Source organism: Lutra lutra, chromosome 2 (genome assembly GCF_902655055.1).
Source record: "Lutra lutra chromosome 2, mLutLut1.2, whole genome shotgun sequence".
Classification (NCBI taxonomy): Eukaryota; Metazoa; Chordata; class Mammalia; order Carnivora; family Mustelidae; genus Lutra; species Lutra lutra.
This window is the reverse complement of record NC_062279.1, coordinates 36,898,916-36,914,774: the sequence shown is the minus strand read 5'-3', so window position 1 is coordinate 36,914,774 and position 15,859 is coordinate 36,898,916. Positions and strand designations below refer to the sequence as shown.

Sequence of the window (15,859 nt, the reverse complement as noted above, 5' to 3'; positions counted from 1 at the left end):
GAAAGTAAAAGCCAAAATTTAAGTTTACAAGATCACAGAACTATTGAGGATAAGAACCTCAATGGAGTGCCTGGGTGGCTTAGTGGGTTAAAGCCTCTGCCTTTGGCTCAGGTCATGATCCCAGGGTCCTGGGATGGAGCCCTGCATCGGGCTCTCTGCTCAACAGGGAGCCTGCTCCCTGCCCCCCCCCCTCTCTGCCTGCCTCTCTGCCTACTTGTGATCTCTGTCTGTCAAATAAAAAAATAAAATCTTTAAAAAAAAAAAAAAGACCTCAAGTTCCCAACTAACTAAACTACTAAGTCTTGGGGCGCCTGGGTGGCTCAGTGGGTTAAGCCTCTGCCTTCAGCTCAGGTCACGATCTCAGAGTCCTGGGATCGAGCCCCACAGCAGACTCTCTGCTCAGCAAGGAGTCTGCTTCCCCCTCTCTCTCTGCCTGCTTCTCTGCCTACTTGTGATCTCTCTATCAAACAAATAAATAAAATCTTTAAAGAAAAAAAAAAAAACCTAAGTCTTTTTTTTTTCTATAGTATGCTGCCATCATATGTCTTCATCCCACTAAAAGATGACTATATATCCCAGATAAATAGTGCACTTTTTAAACACAGAGCTCTGAGGACCATTATAGCCAGTAATGTCAAGAATATGTCTTAATTCAAAGGAATAGAAATCATAATATTTTCTCTAAATATTTCTAATTATGTGTATGTACACATTTCTAAGTGTTAGCAGAAAACATAAAAAGCAGCAACTTTGTATCATCAGTAATCTTCAACAAGTCTGCTGAAAACTACTAACAGAAAATAAAATGTAATGGATACTGTTCTCTGCTTTGGACAAAAAAAGATGTTATCCTCCTAGGTCCTTAGAGACTATTCATACTTTGCTATTTCTCTGTATGTAACCTTTCCCAACACAATGCAGCATGTGTGAAATGAATGAAGGTGATCCTTTGCAAAACTGAACACATGAAAAGCAAGACAAAAGAATATAAAAACATGACTATGGAAATAAATCCTTGCATGTCAATAATCACAAATTATCAACAGACCAAATACTATTTAATGACAGAAACATTTTTAAAAATCCACTATATGCAAATTAAAATAAAAACCTCTAAATTATGAGTACATAGAGTTATTGAGTCAAAGCATGAAAATATACATCAGGAAAATAACAGACAAAATATATACTATATTATAATTACATTAATGTGAAAAAAAGCTTAAAAGCAAAAATAATATCACAGTGCATTAATAAAATATTCAATTATTAAGAAAGATGGAAGCATTCTAAACTTCACTATAACTAACAGCTTAGCAACAAAATGTCTTAAACAAAATTTAACAAAATTATAAGTAGAAATTAACTTATATAGTGAGGGATTTTTAAATAGTTCTTTCAATCATTAATCGATCAAGCAAATTAACAATAAATATGAGTGTTCAGGTTAAAACAAAATTTAGATATAATATGTATATATAAAGCTTACATAAAACAATGAGTTTTTTTTTCAAATATACATGGAGGTTTTACATAAATTGACTTATATTAAGGCCATAAAACAGTTGACTGTAAGACATATCATACAGATCACAGCCAACCATGATGCAATTCAAGTACAGTAATACTTAGTGTTATTTGATAAAAAATACTTATAGTAATACTTGATGAAAAGTATTTTAATGATGTTATTTTTACTTGCATGGGTAACTATAAAAGTTCCATGATGCAATTTACAACTTACTTTCAAATACAGAGAGCACAAGTGATACTGGGATAGAATGTTAAACAATAAATACAAATAAAGAGAATATAGATGTTCTTTCACTATTGTCATTCTTACAACTTTTATGAAAGCTTGAAAATATTTCTAAGTAAGCTGTTTTAAAAAATGAAGATAAGGAATACCTGGGTTTTTCAGTCGGTTAAGCATCTACCTTTAGCTCAAGTCATGATCTCAGGGTCCTGAGATCAAGCATTGGGCTTCCCTGCTCAGCAGGGGAGTCGGTTTCTCCCTCTCCCTTTGAGCCTCCCCCTGCTTGTGCACTCTCTCTCTCAAATAAATAAAATATTTTTTAAATGAATATAAAACAAAGATAATTTCATATAAACAAAAACTGAAGAGATTTCATCAACAGGCTAATAAAAATATCAGAAACATAGACATACAAGATGGAATGAAAAATTTTATCTTGGAAATGTTAAAACATAGGGAAAAAATGAATGCTTTTTCCTTTCCTTAATTTCTTTAAACACTTGAATAATTTTTAAAAATTCATCTTATGGTTTATAACATATGAAGAAGTAATAATATATTACACTACCATCACAAAGGGGTTCTATGGAACATTACAGTTTAAGGTTCTTATGTTGTATGTGAAGTGGTATAACATTAATTCTAGATTGTAAAAAGTTAGGAATGCTCACTGGAACCACCAGAGAAACCACTGGGATAAGAGGTGGGGGATAAAGAGGTATAGCAGAAAAAAAAACCAGTATAAAAACAAATGCTGAAAATAGCCCACAAATCTAAGGGTAACAAAGGAGGAACAGAGGAGGAAATAATTGATGGGATAAATAGAGCACTAACAAGAAAGCAGCACTTAACCTACATCCATAGTTATCAGTAATTTTGGTGTATATATAATTCAACTGAATGCTCTAATGAAAAGGCAGAGATTATCTGACTAAATAGAGAGGAAAAAAGACCTATCAGTATTCTGTTTACAGAACCATACTTTAAAAGTGAAGACAGATAAACTAAACATAAAAGAAGAAATACTAATCATGGCATATTTTAAGGAACTCTTGAAGTTTTTAGTCATTGTTTTGGGTTTCTTGAAAGTATCCAGCTAAGTGGAGAGAGGAAAATAGGCTATCTAGATTTAATGTTAGGAACCTCATGGGAGTGGCTATGGCAAAGCATAATTCCACTACTTGTGATCTTAGTTTTAGGCCAAATAGTATTATTCCCCATGTAACAATAAATATCGAAATCTAAATGCCCATGGGGTCAGTTAAGATGGCAGAGTAATAGGAGGACCCTATGTTTGCCTCATTCCTGGAACACAGCTAAATAAATATTGGATTGTTCTAAACACCCAAGAAATGGATCTGAGGACTGACAAAACAAACTGCACAACTGGGCGGGGTGGGAAGAACAGGTCACATCATGGAGGGTCAGAGGTGTGGGGACATGATTTTGGGGAGAAAAGAATCATGGGAAAAGGGAAAGGAGTCCTGACCATGAGGAAAGGGGAGGGAAGAAACAGAGAGAGAGAGATACAGAAAGAGAAGGAGAGAGAGCAGTACACCCAGGATCACAGACAGAAAACTCTTCCCCAAAGTCACTGACTGGGAAAACAAGAGAGGCTGATTATCTTAAGTGTTTACAACCAGTGAATCTCAAAGACTGGAGTTTCATAGTTCTGTATTGTGGGTGGTAGGAAGCCCAGTGGGTGCTGCAGTGCTCTTCTGGAGAAGGAAGGTAGATGCCAGGGGCTGATGGTGTGATCTGAAGATCTGAAGATCTCCAGGGATGCACTGGGAGAAATGTTCCCCATTTTTGGAGTGTATCTTGGAGAGGTGGCTTTGCCTGTCAGAGACAAAAGAGCTGGTTGGTGCCATGTGTTCCCCTCTGCCCCTTAAGTATAGGAGCACAGACACCTGCAAAGGGTGGCTAACCTGGACTCGGGATTTTTGCTGTATATTACTCTAAACTTCCAGCTCCTGTGCATTGGTGTGACTCCCCCTTTGGGACAAACCAACACAAGCCCCAGCCCAGCAAGTCCCAATCCCAGAGGACCAGCAGAGGTCCACACCACAAAAGGTTCCTAAAGTTTGGAATTCTGAAATTCATCCAGTGTGTCTGAGATAAAACACAGATGCACTGCACTGCCTGGCAGGCAGACAACCCAGACCAGATACAGACTGGGAGAAGGCAGGGATCTGAGGGATGCCTCTGACATGGGAGGAGAGTTTGCTCTTCTGTGAGGGCTTCCTAGACAGCAGTGGTGTGAACTCACATCTTGGAGACAAGGAACAAGGCCAGTGCTGCTTTTCTTCCAAACCTATCAGACTGACTTCGGTGAGAAGCATAGCCCATCAACAGTGGAGGCCTGAGCCAATTACAACAAGCCATGCCTGCATACATTCTGTAGGTGCTTCTTAACTCAAGTGTGCCTGAGAACAGTTGTCCCCTACCCCAGCAAAAACCTCCATATGTACCAAGTCTGCTGACCATAGTGCTGTACAGCTTCAGCTCTAGTGGAAATATCAGGTCTCCTTTAACAGAAAGACCAGAGTACACCTAGTTAAAACTGGCCACACTCTGGAGAAGGTCCAAACATTCCCCACTTATAGGCAAGAAGAAACTGCAGAGGACTAATCTGAGGGAAAGAGCAGTCAAAACACAGCAGCAGAGTGCACACAGCATATACCAGAGACACTTCCTAAAGCACCAGGCCAGGAACAGTATATGACCTCTTTCTAAAAAAACCACCACTCCATTTGACAAAGTACAGCATCCCTTCCTGATCAAAACTCTTCAAAGTGTAGGGATAGACGGCACATACCTCAATATTATCAAAGCCCTCTATGAAAAACCCACCGCAAATATCATTCTCAATGGAGAAAAACTGAAAGCTTTTCCGCTAAGGTCAGGAACATGGCAGGGATGTCCGTTATCACCACTGCTATTCAACATAGTACTAGAAGTCCTAGCCTCAGCAATCAGACAACAAAAGGAAATTAAAGGCATCCAAATCGGCAAAGAAGAAGTCAAACTATCACTCTTCGCAGATGATATGATACTCTATGTGGAAAACCCAAAAGACTCCACTCCAAAACTGCTAGAACTTGTACAGGAATTCAGTAAAGTGTCAGGATATAAAATCAATGCACAGAAATCAGTTGCATTTCTCTACACCAACAACAAGACAGAAGAAAGAGAAATTAAGGAGTCCATCCCATTTACAATTGCACCCAAAACTATAAGATACCTAGGAATAAACCTAACCAAAGAGACTAAGAATCTATACTCAGAAAACTATAAAGTACTCATGAAAGAAATTGAGGAAGACACAAAGAAATGGAAAAATGTTCCATGCTCCTGGATTGGAAGAATAAATATTGTGAAAATGTCTATGCTACCTAAAGCAATCTACACATTTAATGCAATTCCTATCAAAGTACCATCCATTTTTTTCAAAGAAATGGAACAAATAATCCTAAAATTTATATGGAACCAGAAAAGACCTCGAATAGCCAAAGGAATATTGAAAAAGAAAGCCAAAGTTGGTGGCATCACAATTCCGGACTTCAAGCTCTATTACAAAGCTGTCATCATCAAGACAGCATGGTACTGGCACAAAAACAGACACATAGATCAATGGAACAGAATAGAGAGCCCAGAAATGGACCCTCAACTCTATGGTCAACTCATCTTCGACAAAGCAGGAAAGAATGTCCAATGGAACAAAGACAGCCTCTTCAATAAATGGTGTTGGGAAAATTGGACAGCCACATGCAGAAAAATGAAATTGGATCATTTCCTTACACCACACACGAAAATAGACTCAAAATGGATGAAGGATCTCAATGTGAGAAAGGAATCCATCAAAATCCTCGAGGAGAACACAGGCAGCAACCTCTTCGACGTCAGCCGCAGCAACATCTTCCTAGGAACATCACCAAAGGCAAGGGAAGCAAGGGCAAAAATGAACTTTTGGGATTTTATCAAGATCAAAAGCTTTTGCACAGCAAAGGAAACAGTGAACAAAACCAAAAGACAACTGACAGAATGGGAGAAGATATTTGCAAATGACATATCAGATAAAGGGCTAGTGTCCAAAATCTATAAAGAACTTAGCAAACTCAACACCCAAAGAACAAATAATCCAATCAAGAAATGGGCAGAGGACATGAACAGACATTTCTGCCAAGAAGACATCCAGATGGCCAACAGACACATGAAAAAGTGCTCCATATCACTCGGCATCAGGGAAATACAAATCAAAACCACCATGAGATATCACCTCACACCAGTCAGAATGGCTAAAATTAACAAGTCAGGAAATGACAGATGCTGGCGAGGATGCGGAGAAAGGGGAACCCTCCTACACTGTTGGTGGGAATGCAAGCTGGTGCAACCACTCTGGAAAACAGCATGGAGGTTCCTCAAAATGTTGAAAATAGAACTACCCTATGACCCTGCAATTGCACTGCTGGGTATTTACCCTAAAGATACAAACATAGTGATCCGAAGGGGCACATGCACCCGAATGTTTATAGCAGCAATGTCTACAATAGCCAAACTATGGAAAGAACCTAGATGTCCATCTACAGATGAATGGATAAAGAAGATGTGGTATATATACACAATGGAATACTATGCAGCCATCAAAAGAAATGAAATCTTGCCATTTGCGACGACGTGGATGGAACTAGAGGGTATCATGCTTAGCGAAATAAGTCAATCGGAGAAAGACAACTATCATATGATCTCCCTGATATGAGGGAGAGGAGATGCAACATGGGGGGTCGAGGGGGTAGGAGAAGAGTAAATGAAACAAGATGGGATTGGGAGGGAAACAAACCATAAGTGACTCTTAATCTCACAAAACAAACTGAGGGTTGATGGGGGGAGGGGGTTGGGAGAGGGGGTGGGGTTATGGATATCGGGGAGGGTATGTGCTATGGTGAGTGTTGTGAAGTGTGTAAACCTGGCGATTCGCAGACCTGTACCCCTGGGGATAAAAATATATGTTTATAAAGCTGTAAAAAAAAAAAAAAAAAAGAAAGAAAGGATGAATCCCCAAGTTTTGTAGCAACATGGACGGGACTGGAAGAGATTATGCTGAGTGAAATAAGTCAAGCAGAGAGAGTCAATTATCATATGGTTTCACTTATTTGTGGAGCATAACAAATAGCATGGAGGACAAGGGGAGATGGAGAGGAGATGGGAGTTGAGGGAAATTGGAAGGGGAGGTGAACCATGAGAGACTATGGACTCTGAAAAACGATCTGAGAATTTTGAAGGGGTGGGGGGTGGGAGGTTGGGGGCACCAGGTGGTGGGTATTGTAGAGGGCACGGATTGCATGGAGCACTGGGTGTGGTGCAAAAATAATGAATACTGTTATGCTGAAAAAAAAAAAATAATAAATAAAAAAATAAAAAAAAATAAAAAAAAAAACCACCACTCCTACGAGCAGGAAGCACAACAGGCTTTTCTAACACAGAGAAAATGACAGAAACCTAGATAAAATACCAAGATGGAGGATTTCATCCCAAAAGAAAAAAAAAAGGAAAGGTTGTGCGATCTAATCAAAACAGATAGAAGAAATATGCCTGGCCCAGAATTTAAAGCAACAATCATAAGGATACTAGCTGAGCTTGAGGAAAGCATAGAAGACATCAGGGAGTACCTTTCCACAGAGAAAAAAGATCTTAAAACTAGTCAGGCCAAAATAAAAAATGCTATAACCTAAATGCAAACCCAACTGGACGTAATGACCACAAGGATGGAAGAATCAGAAGAATGAATAAGTTATATAGAGGATAGAATAATGGAAAATTATGAAGTTGAAAAGAAGAGGGAAAGAGGGGGAGACAAGATGGCGGGGAAGTAGGAGGAGGCGCCTTTTCAACCTGTACCCTAAAGTGAGCTGATTACCTACCAAAGAACTCCAATCACCCATGAAATCAGCCTGAGATCAGAATTATACATGTCTGGATCTCTACAGGGGCAGAAGATGCCAGTGGGCAGGTAAAGTGGAGTGGGAACAACGGACTGATATTGGAAGATAAACAAAAGGGGGAGGGAGCCACCAGAGGCGACCGATTGGAAAGTAATACCCCTAATACGAGAGTGCCCTGCGTCTGGGGACCAGCATTAACTTGGAGACTGGTTGAAAGCACTCCAAAAGAGCAAAGGATCGCAGGGGGTAAATTGTGGGAATCGGGGCGGCTAGGGACAGGGGCTTAAGTCCCCGGACCCAGGACAGTCTCCCCTGGCACTGAGCCAGAGAGAGTGCGGCGGAGAAACAGGGTCTTGATCCCTGAGCCTCCAGCGCACCCGAGATTGCGTGGGGTCTGGCTCCTGTGAGGGGCTGGGAGCCACGCCAGACAGCAGAATGCCGAGACCTGCTACAGAGCCTAAGACACGGGCGCCCCTCACCCTCCCCTGAGAGAGGTGTACAAAGGCCCTCCCGGTGCTCTTAGACCCATGCCATTGTTTCAGAGGTTGAGACGCGCACCCCAAACTCTCCCCTGAGAGAGGTGCGCGCGAAGGCCCAGCCTGGTGCTTTCGGACCTGCACCCCGCTCTCAGAGCCTGAGACGCACGCGCGAACCACAGCCTCCCCTGAGAGAGGTGCGTGCAAGCCGGGCGCGGCGCTCTTAGACCCAGAAAGACCAGGCACTCCCAGCCTGGGCCAGCAGGAAAATCTCAGTGTGCGATCGCTGCTTGGAACCTCTCTGCTGGTCTGGAGCTGCCCAGACAGCCGCCACTGCCGTGGTTTTGGGTACAAGCAGAAGATCCTGCGTCCCCAGGGACCGCGACTCATAACCTGCTCTGCCAGCGGCCAAGGGGAAATTTATATGGGTTTGCAGCCAGACTGAGGCTTCTCTCAGAGAGGGAGGTCAGGGTGCTTTTGGAAAGTGCTTTTTGGTGCTTTTAGAGGAAAGTTTGCTTTCCTCTAAACCTACAAAAACCATCAAAAGCGGTCAAGGCGAGAGAAAAAAAAAAGTGAACAAACATAAAAACCTCCAGAGAACAAAAGCCTGAAAAAACCGGTTTCCTCAGAGCCCACCCCCTTGAGGGGGGCGGGAGGATTTAACTCAGGGAACATAATTGACTGAAAACCCACGTGGCGGGCCCCTCCCCCAGAAAACCAACCAGGAAAGAAAAAAAAAAAAAAAAAAAAAAGACTACAAGAGAACAACCACCACTACTTCATAGGACAACTTTTATTTTTATATTTTGGCTCTTTTTTTATATAGATAAAATTTTTAACCTATTTACCATCACAGTGAGCTGTCCAGTACATCAAATTCCATAATAACCTTCTAACCTGAACTTTTTGATACATACACCTGTGTTTTTCTTTTGCATTTCTATTTTTTAAATTTCTTTTTTTAATTTTAGTTTAGTTTAGTCTAGATTATTCTTTTTTTATTTTTATTTTCTAATATTCATATAGAGTTAAACTTCAAAGTAATCCCCTTTTCCCAATCAATACGACCCCTATAGATAAACCAATTTTTAATCCCCCTTTATCTTAGGAAAGTTGAGTCCTTTAACAAAGATATCAAGATACATCCAGGAAGAATCAAAACAACCTACCTCGCCCACACTGAGAATTTATAACCACTCTCCCATCTTTTTCTTCCACCAGTGTTTCTGTGTTTTTGTGTTTGTCCTGATAGTATATAAATCTTACACTTGGGGTTCTTTTTGACAAGGTTCTTCCTTTATTTGCCTATATATATATATATTTTTTTTCTCTTGTCATATACTTTTATCAGTCTTTCTGTTTGTCTGTTTTTGTTTGTATACTTCATAAATCTTACCTTGGGGCCCATTTGGGCTGAACCTTCTCTTTTATCTTCCCTTTCTTTCCTGTCTCTCTTTTTTTTCTTTTTCTTTTCTTTTTTCTCTCGTTTGGGTGGGGAATCCTGATTGCTCAAAAGTGTTTCAGGGTGCACCTTGACTATACCACGGTCGATACATCCAGCTACATCTGTTCAGTCATCTCTCACCAAAATGACTAGGAGGAGGAATGCCCAACAGAAGGTCCAGAGGATGGACCTTCTGCAACAGAGCTAACGGCTATCAACATAGACAATATGTCAGAAAGAGAATTCAGGCTAACAATTATCCAGGCAATAGCTAGGTTGGAGAAAGCCATGGATGACCAAACGAAATTGATTAGGGCTGAACTGAAAGTGACCAGAGATGATGTTCACAATGTTAGGGCAGAGCTAAAAGCTACCAGGGATGAGGTTCACAATGCTCTCAATGAGTTCCAATCTAATCTAAATTCCCTCAAAGCTAGGATAACTGAGACAGAAGATAGAAGTAGTGATCTGGAGGACAAGCAGATAGAGATAAAGGATCAGGAGGAAGCCTGGAACAAACAGCTTAGAAGCCACGAAAACAGAATCAGGGCAATAAATGACGCCATGAAACATTCCAATGTCAGACTTATTGGAATCCCTGAAGGGGAGGAGAAAGAAAGAAGTCTAGAAGATATAGCGGAACAAGTTCTTCATGAAAATTTTCCCAATCTCGCAAATGGAACCAGCGTTCATGTACTAGAGGCCGAACGGTCTCCACCCAAGATTATAGATCCCCAAAAAAATCAAGGCACCTGATAGTCAAACTGAGGAATCATAATTGTAGATATAATCTCTTGAAAGCCGCTAGGACAAAGAGGCTCCTTATTTACAGAGGAAAGCCCATCAGAATAACGTCAGACCTGTCCACCAAGACCTGGCAAGCCAGAAAGGGCTGGCAAGATATATTCAGAGCACTAAATGAGAAGAACATGCAGCCAAGAATACTTTATCCAGCAAGACTGACATTCAAAATGGATGGAGAGGTAAAGAGTTTCCAAGACCGGCAAGGCTTAAAAGACTATGCAACCACCAAGCCAACACTGCAGGAAATATTAAGGGGGGTTCTTTAAAAGAGGAAAAATCCTAAGAATAGCATTGAACATAAATATAGAGACAATCTACAGAAAGAAAGACTTCAAAGGTAACACGATGTCAATAAAAACGTATCTATCAATAATCACTCTCAATGTGAATGGCCTAAATGCGCCCATAAAATGGCACAGGGTTGCAGATTGGATAAAACGATAGGACCCATCCATATGTTGTCTACAAGAGACCCATTTTGAACCTAAAGATACACCCAGACTGAAAGTGAAGGGTTGGAGAAGCATCTTTCATGCCAATGGGCCTCAAAAGAAGGTCGGGGTAGCAATTCTCATATCAGATAAATTAGATTTTTAAACTAAAGACTGTAGTCAGAGATATAGAAGGACACTACATAATTCTTTTTTTTTTAAGATTTTATTTATTTGACAGAGATCACAAGTAGGCAGAGAGGTAGGCAGAAAGAGAGGAGGAAGCAGGCTTCCTGCTGATCAGAGAGCCCGATGCAGGGCTCAATCCCAGGACCCTGGGATCATGACCTGAGCCAAAGGCAGAGGCTTAACCCACTGAGTCACCCAGACGCCCTTAGGACACTACATAATTCTTAAAGGGACTATCCACCAAGATGATCTAACAATTGTAAATATCTATGCCCCCAATATGGGAGCAGCCAATTACATAAGAAAACTGTTAATCAAGATAAAGTGTCATATTGATATGAATACATTAATAGTAGGAGATCTTAACACACCTCTCTCAGAAATAGACAGATCATCGATGCAGAAAATCAATAAAGAAACATGAGCATTGAATGACACATTGGACCAGATGGACCTCATAGATATATACAGAACATTCCACCCTAAAACAACAGAATAGTCATTCTTCTCAAGTACACATGGAACCTTCTCAAGAATAGAGCACATACTGGGTCACAAATCAGGACTCAACCGATACCAAAAGATTGAGATTATTCCCTGCATATTCTCAGACCACAATGCTTTGAAACTGGAGCTCAATCACAAGGAAAAGTTCAGAAGGAACTCAAACACCTGGAAGCTAAAGACCACCTTGCTTAAGAATGTTGCTGAGTGAAATAAGTCAGGCAGAGAGAGTCAATTATCATATGGTTTCACTTATTTGTGGAGCATAACAAATAGCATGGAGAACAAGGGGAGTTAGAGAGGAGAAGGGAGTTGGGGGAAATTGGAAGGGGAGGTGAACCATGAGAGACTATGGACCAGATCTGAAAAACAATCTGAGGGGTTTGAAGGGGCAGGGGTGTGGGAGGTTGGGGGAACCAGGTGGTGGGTATTGGAGAGGACACGGAATGCATGGAGCACTGGGTTTGGTGCAAAAACAAGGAATACTGTTATGCTGAAAAAAAAATGATTGTTAAAAAAATTTGAAAAGAATGAGAATAGTGGGAACGAATTAAAAATAAAGGTTGTATCTATGATGTAAATAAAGTAAAATTAAAATAAAAAAGAAGAGGGTAAGAAAAATATTGGATCATGAATGTAGACGTAGGGAACTCAGGGACTTCATAAAGTATAATAACATTCACATCATATAAGTACCAGAAGAAGAGAGGGAAAAAGGCAGAAAGTTTATTTGAAGAAATAATAACTAAACATCCCTAATTAGGGAAGGAAACAGATTTCCAAATCCAAGAGGTACAAAGAACTCCTATCAAAATCAACAAAAGCAGGCCAACACCAAGAAATACTATAGTATGGAGATAGGGGAAAAAATCCTAAAAACAGTAAGGAAAAATAAATTCCTAACTTGCAGGAGACGACCAGTAAGGATAGATCTATCTATTACAGAAACGTGGCAAGTCAGAGGACAGTGGTAGAATATATTCAGTGTGATGAATGGGAAAAATACGCAGGGAAGAAAACTATCATTCAGAGTAGAAGAAGAAATAGAGTTTCCCAGACAACCAAAAACTAAAAGACCATGAAACCACCCTAAAAGAAACATTAAAGTTGACTCTAAGAGTGGAAAGAAAAGACCAAAAGTGACAAAGACTAGAAAGGAACAGAGAAAATCTCCAGAAGCAATGACTTAACAGGTAATACAATGGCATTAAATTCATATCTATTTAATAATCACTCTGAGTGTAAATGGAATAAATGCTCCAATCAAAAGACACAGAATGTCAGAATGGATAACAAACAATACCCATTTCTATGCTGTCTAGAGGAGACTTATTTTAAACCTAAAGAAACCTGCAATTTGAAAGTGAAGGGATGGAGAAAGAATCCTGAAAGAAGCAAGGAGGGGGAAAAAAAGTCCTTTAATCTACAAGGGAAGACAGCTCAGGTTCACAGCAGATTTGTCCACAGAAATTTGGCAGGCCAGATATGAATGGCAGGATATATTCAATGTGCTGAATGGGAAGAATATGTAGTCAAGTATACTTTATCCAGCGAGACTGTCATTCAGAAAAGGAAAGATAGTTTCCCAGTCACATAAAAACTAAAGGAGTTGGTGACCACTAAACTAGCCCTGCAAGAGATACTAAGGGGGACTCTTTCAGGGGAGAGAGGGAGATCAAGAGCAACAAAGACTAGAAAGGCACACAGAGAGCTAGTAAATTAGTTAGTAAATTAAATTATATTAAATATATTAATTGGACACTATGTGAACTTATTAAAATTAAATTGAAATAATATATTCCATTAATATGTGGGAAAACATTATAAGATAATTTACAAAATAGCATATATAAAACAAAGGTATATTAATATATACATGTATACATTAAAAACAGGACATGTCTGCATAAAATCTATCCCCTGATTATAAAACTATGTGCGTTTTTTCTTTATTATTTTTGTCTGCCTATTCTTTACTGTTACTGATTTTTTTAGTTATTTAAAGATCTAAATATTTCCTTTTTTTTTAAAACATTTCTTTTTATGAACAAAATCATGACATTATGGCACTCATTGAGACACTTTATATAAAAATATCAGTGATAATAGACAAATCTGATTTTTTAACTTGCTGCTCATATGACTGCTCACTGACTATATAAACAAGAATTTCCATAACTAAATGGATATTCCCATGAATAAATCTCATTTTTGAAATATAGAACTTCCACTAGAGAACTCAAGCAATTATATAGCATAAGATAATCTCATAAAAGATAATATTTAACAACAAGTATCTCTAATTGAGTAATAAACAAAATAGCTTGTTTTAAAATGGAAATCAATTTAAGGAAAAGAGTTCACCATGATATGAAGTGAATCAGAAATATCTATAGCTAATTGTAATCCAATAGATCATAGTGTAGTAGATCCTTTCATACATACAGAGTTATACATTATTGCTAGAATTCTATACTGATTTGGAAATCAATACCATAAATATTGGCCCCTGCACTTCAATGTAAAAGCAACCGACATTTTTCTTCTGTCTTGCTATTCTGAGATACATATTATGAACAGTGTGAAATACCTACAGTGCAAACAAGACAAGTTTCTTTTTCATATTCCCTTTGAACTTAAACACAAGAGAAATATATTATGACATATACCAATAATACATACCAAGGCTTTATCCATAACAATTTGTATTTTCAGAACTCTTTTCAATAGTGCAGCATCTGACTTTTCCTGTGAAAGAGAGAGCATGAGTTAAATAAAACATTTTTTAAATTCTTACATGTTTGTAATAATCAAGATTATATACATATATATGTATACATACATATATACATGCACACCCAAAGAAAAGTATAGATACATAGAGAAACAGACACAGATTCATCAAGATATAGATAATAATAAGAGAATAAATGCACACTGAATAAATAAGCAGATTCCAAATACAAGTTTTAGGGAAAAAAATCAGAAGATTTTACTTATATTCCTAATAATTAGAATCCTCAAAAGTTACTAGAAGGAGAACCCATGTTTCTTTCCTCTCAAAACCTTCTTCCAAGACCCTCCCCCAACCTAAATAAACTCTCATCAACTGTCCTCCAAATGTTGCCTCTTTTTTCTCATTATTTTAAGTCTGTATTAACTTGTGGCTTACACCAAATGGAATGTATCCATTTAAAAAATACAGTTATATGTTACAAAGCTGTGATCACCAAGACAGCATGATACTGGCACAAAAACAGATCCACAGACCAATGGAACAGAGTAGAGAGCCCAGATATGGACTCTGAACTCTATGGTCAACTAATCTTCAACAAAGCAGGAAAAAATATCCAATGGAAGAAAGATAGTCTCTTCAATATTACATATATTCAATAACTGGTGCTGTGAACGTTGGACAGCTATACACAGAAGAATGAAACCTGACAATTCTTTTACACCATACACAAAGATAAACTCTAAATGGATGAAAGACCTCAATGTGAGACCAGAACCCATCAAAATCCTAGAGGAGAACATAGGCAGTAACCTCTTTGACATCAGCACAGCAAATTCTTTCAAGACACATGCCCAAAGGCAAGGGAAACAAAAGCGAAAATGAACTTTTGGGACTTCATCAAGATAAAAAAACTTCTGCATAGCAAAGGGAACAGTCAACAAAACAAAAAGGCAACCCACAGAATGGGAGAAGATATTTGCAAATGACACTACAGACAAAGGGCTGATCTCTAAGATCTATAAAGAACTCAAACTTAACACCAAAACACAGATAATCTAGTCAAAAAATGAGCAGAAGACATGAGCAGACATTTATCCAAAGAAGACATACAAATGACTAACAGACACATGAAAAAATGTTCATCATCATTAACGATCAGGGAAATTCAAATCAAAAACCACACTGAGATACAACCTTACACCAGTCTGAAAGGCAAAAATTGACAAGGCAAGAAACAAATGTTGGAGAGGTTGGGGAGAAAGGGGAACTCTCTTACACTGTTGGTGGGAATGTAAGTTGGTATAGGCACTATGGAAAACCGTGTGAAGTTTCTTCAAAAAGTTAAAAATAGATCTACTCTATGACCCTGCAATTGGACTACTGGGTATTTACCCCAAAGATAAAGATGTAGTGAAAAGAAGGGCCATATGCACCCCAATGTTCATAGCAGCAATGTTCACAATAGCCAAACTGTGGAAAGAGCCAAGATGCCCTTCAACAGATGAATGGATAAAAAAGATGTGTTCCGTATGCACAATGGAATATTGCTCAGCCATCAGAAAGGATGAATACCCAA

General features: G+C 38.9%; 1 protein-coding gene across 3 annotated transcripts in view; it reads right to left on the bottom strand.

Moving 5' to 3' along the window:
• LOC125092775 (A disintegrin and metallopeptidase domain 3-like) overlaps positions 1-15,859 on the bottom strand; it is a 107,952-nt gene that overhangs the window by 51,461 nt on the left and 40,632 nt on the right. For all 3 annotated transcript variants that reach the window (XM_047717156.1, XM_047717155.1, XM_047717157.1), the window contains one exon: positions 14,229-14,294. In XM_047717156.1, the coding sequence (XP_047573112.1) occupies positions 14,229-14,294 (66 nt within the window). The remainder of the gene's footprint in view (positions 1-14,228; positions 14,295-15,859) is intronic.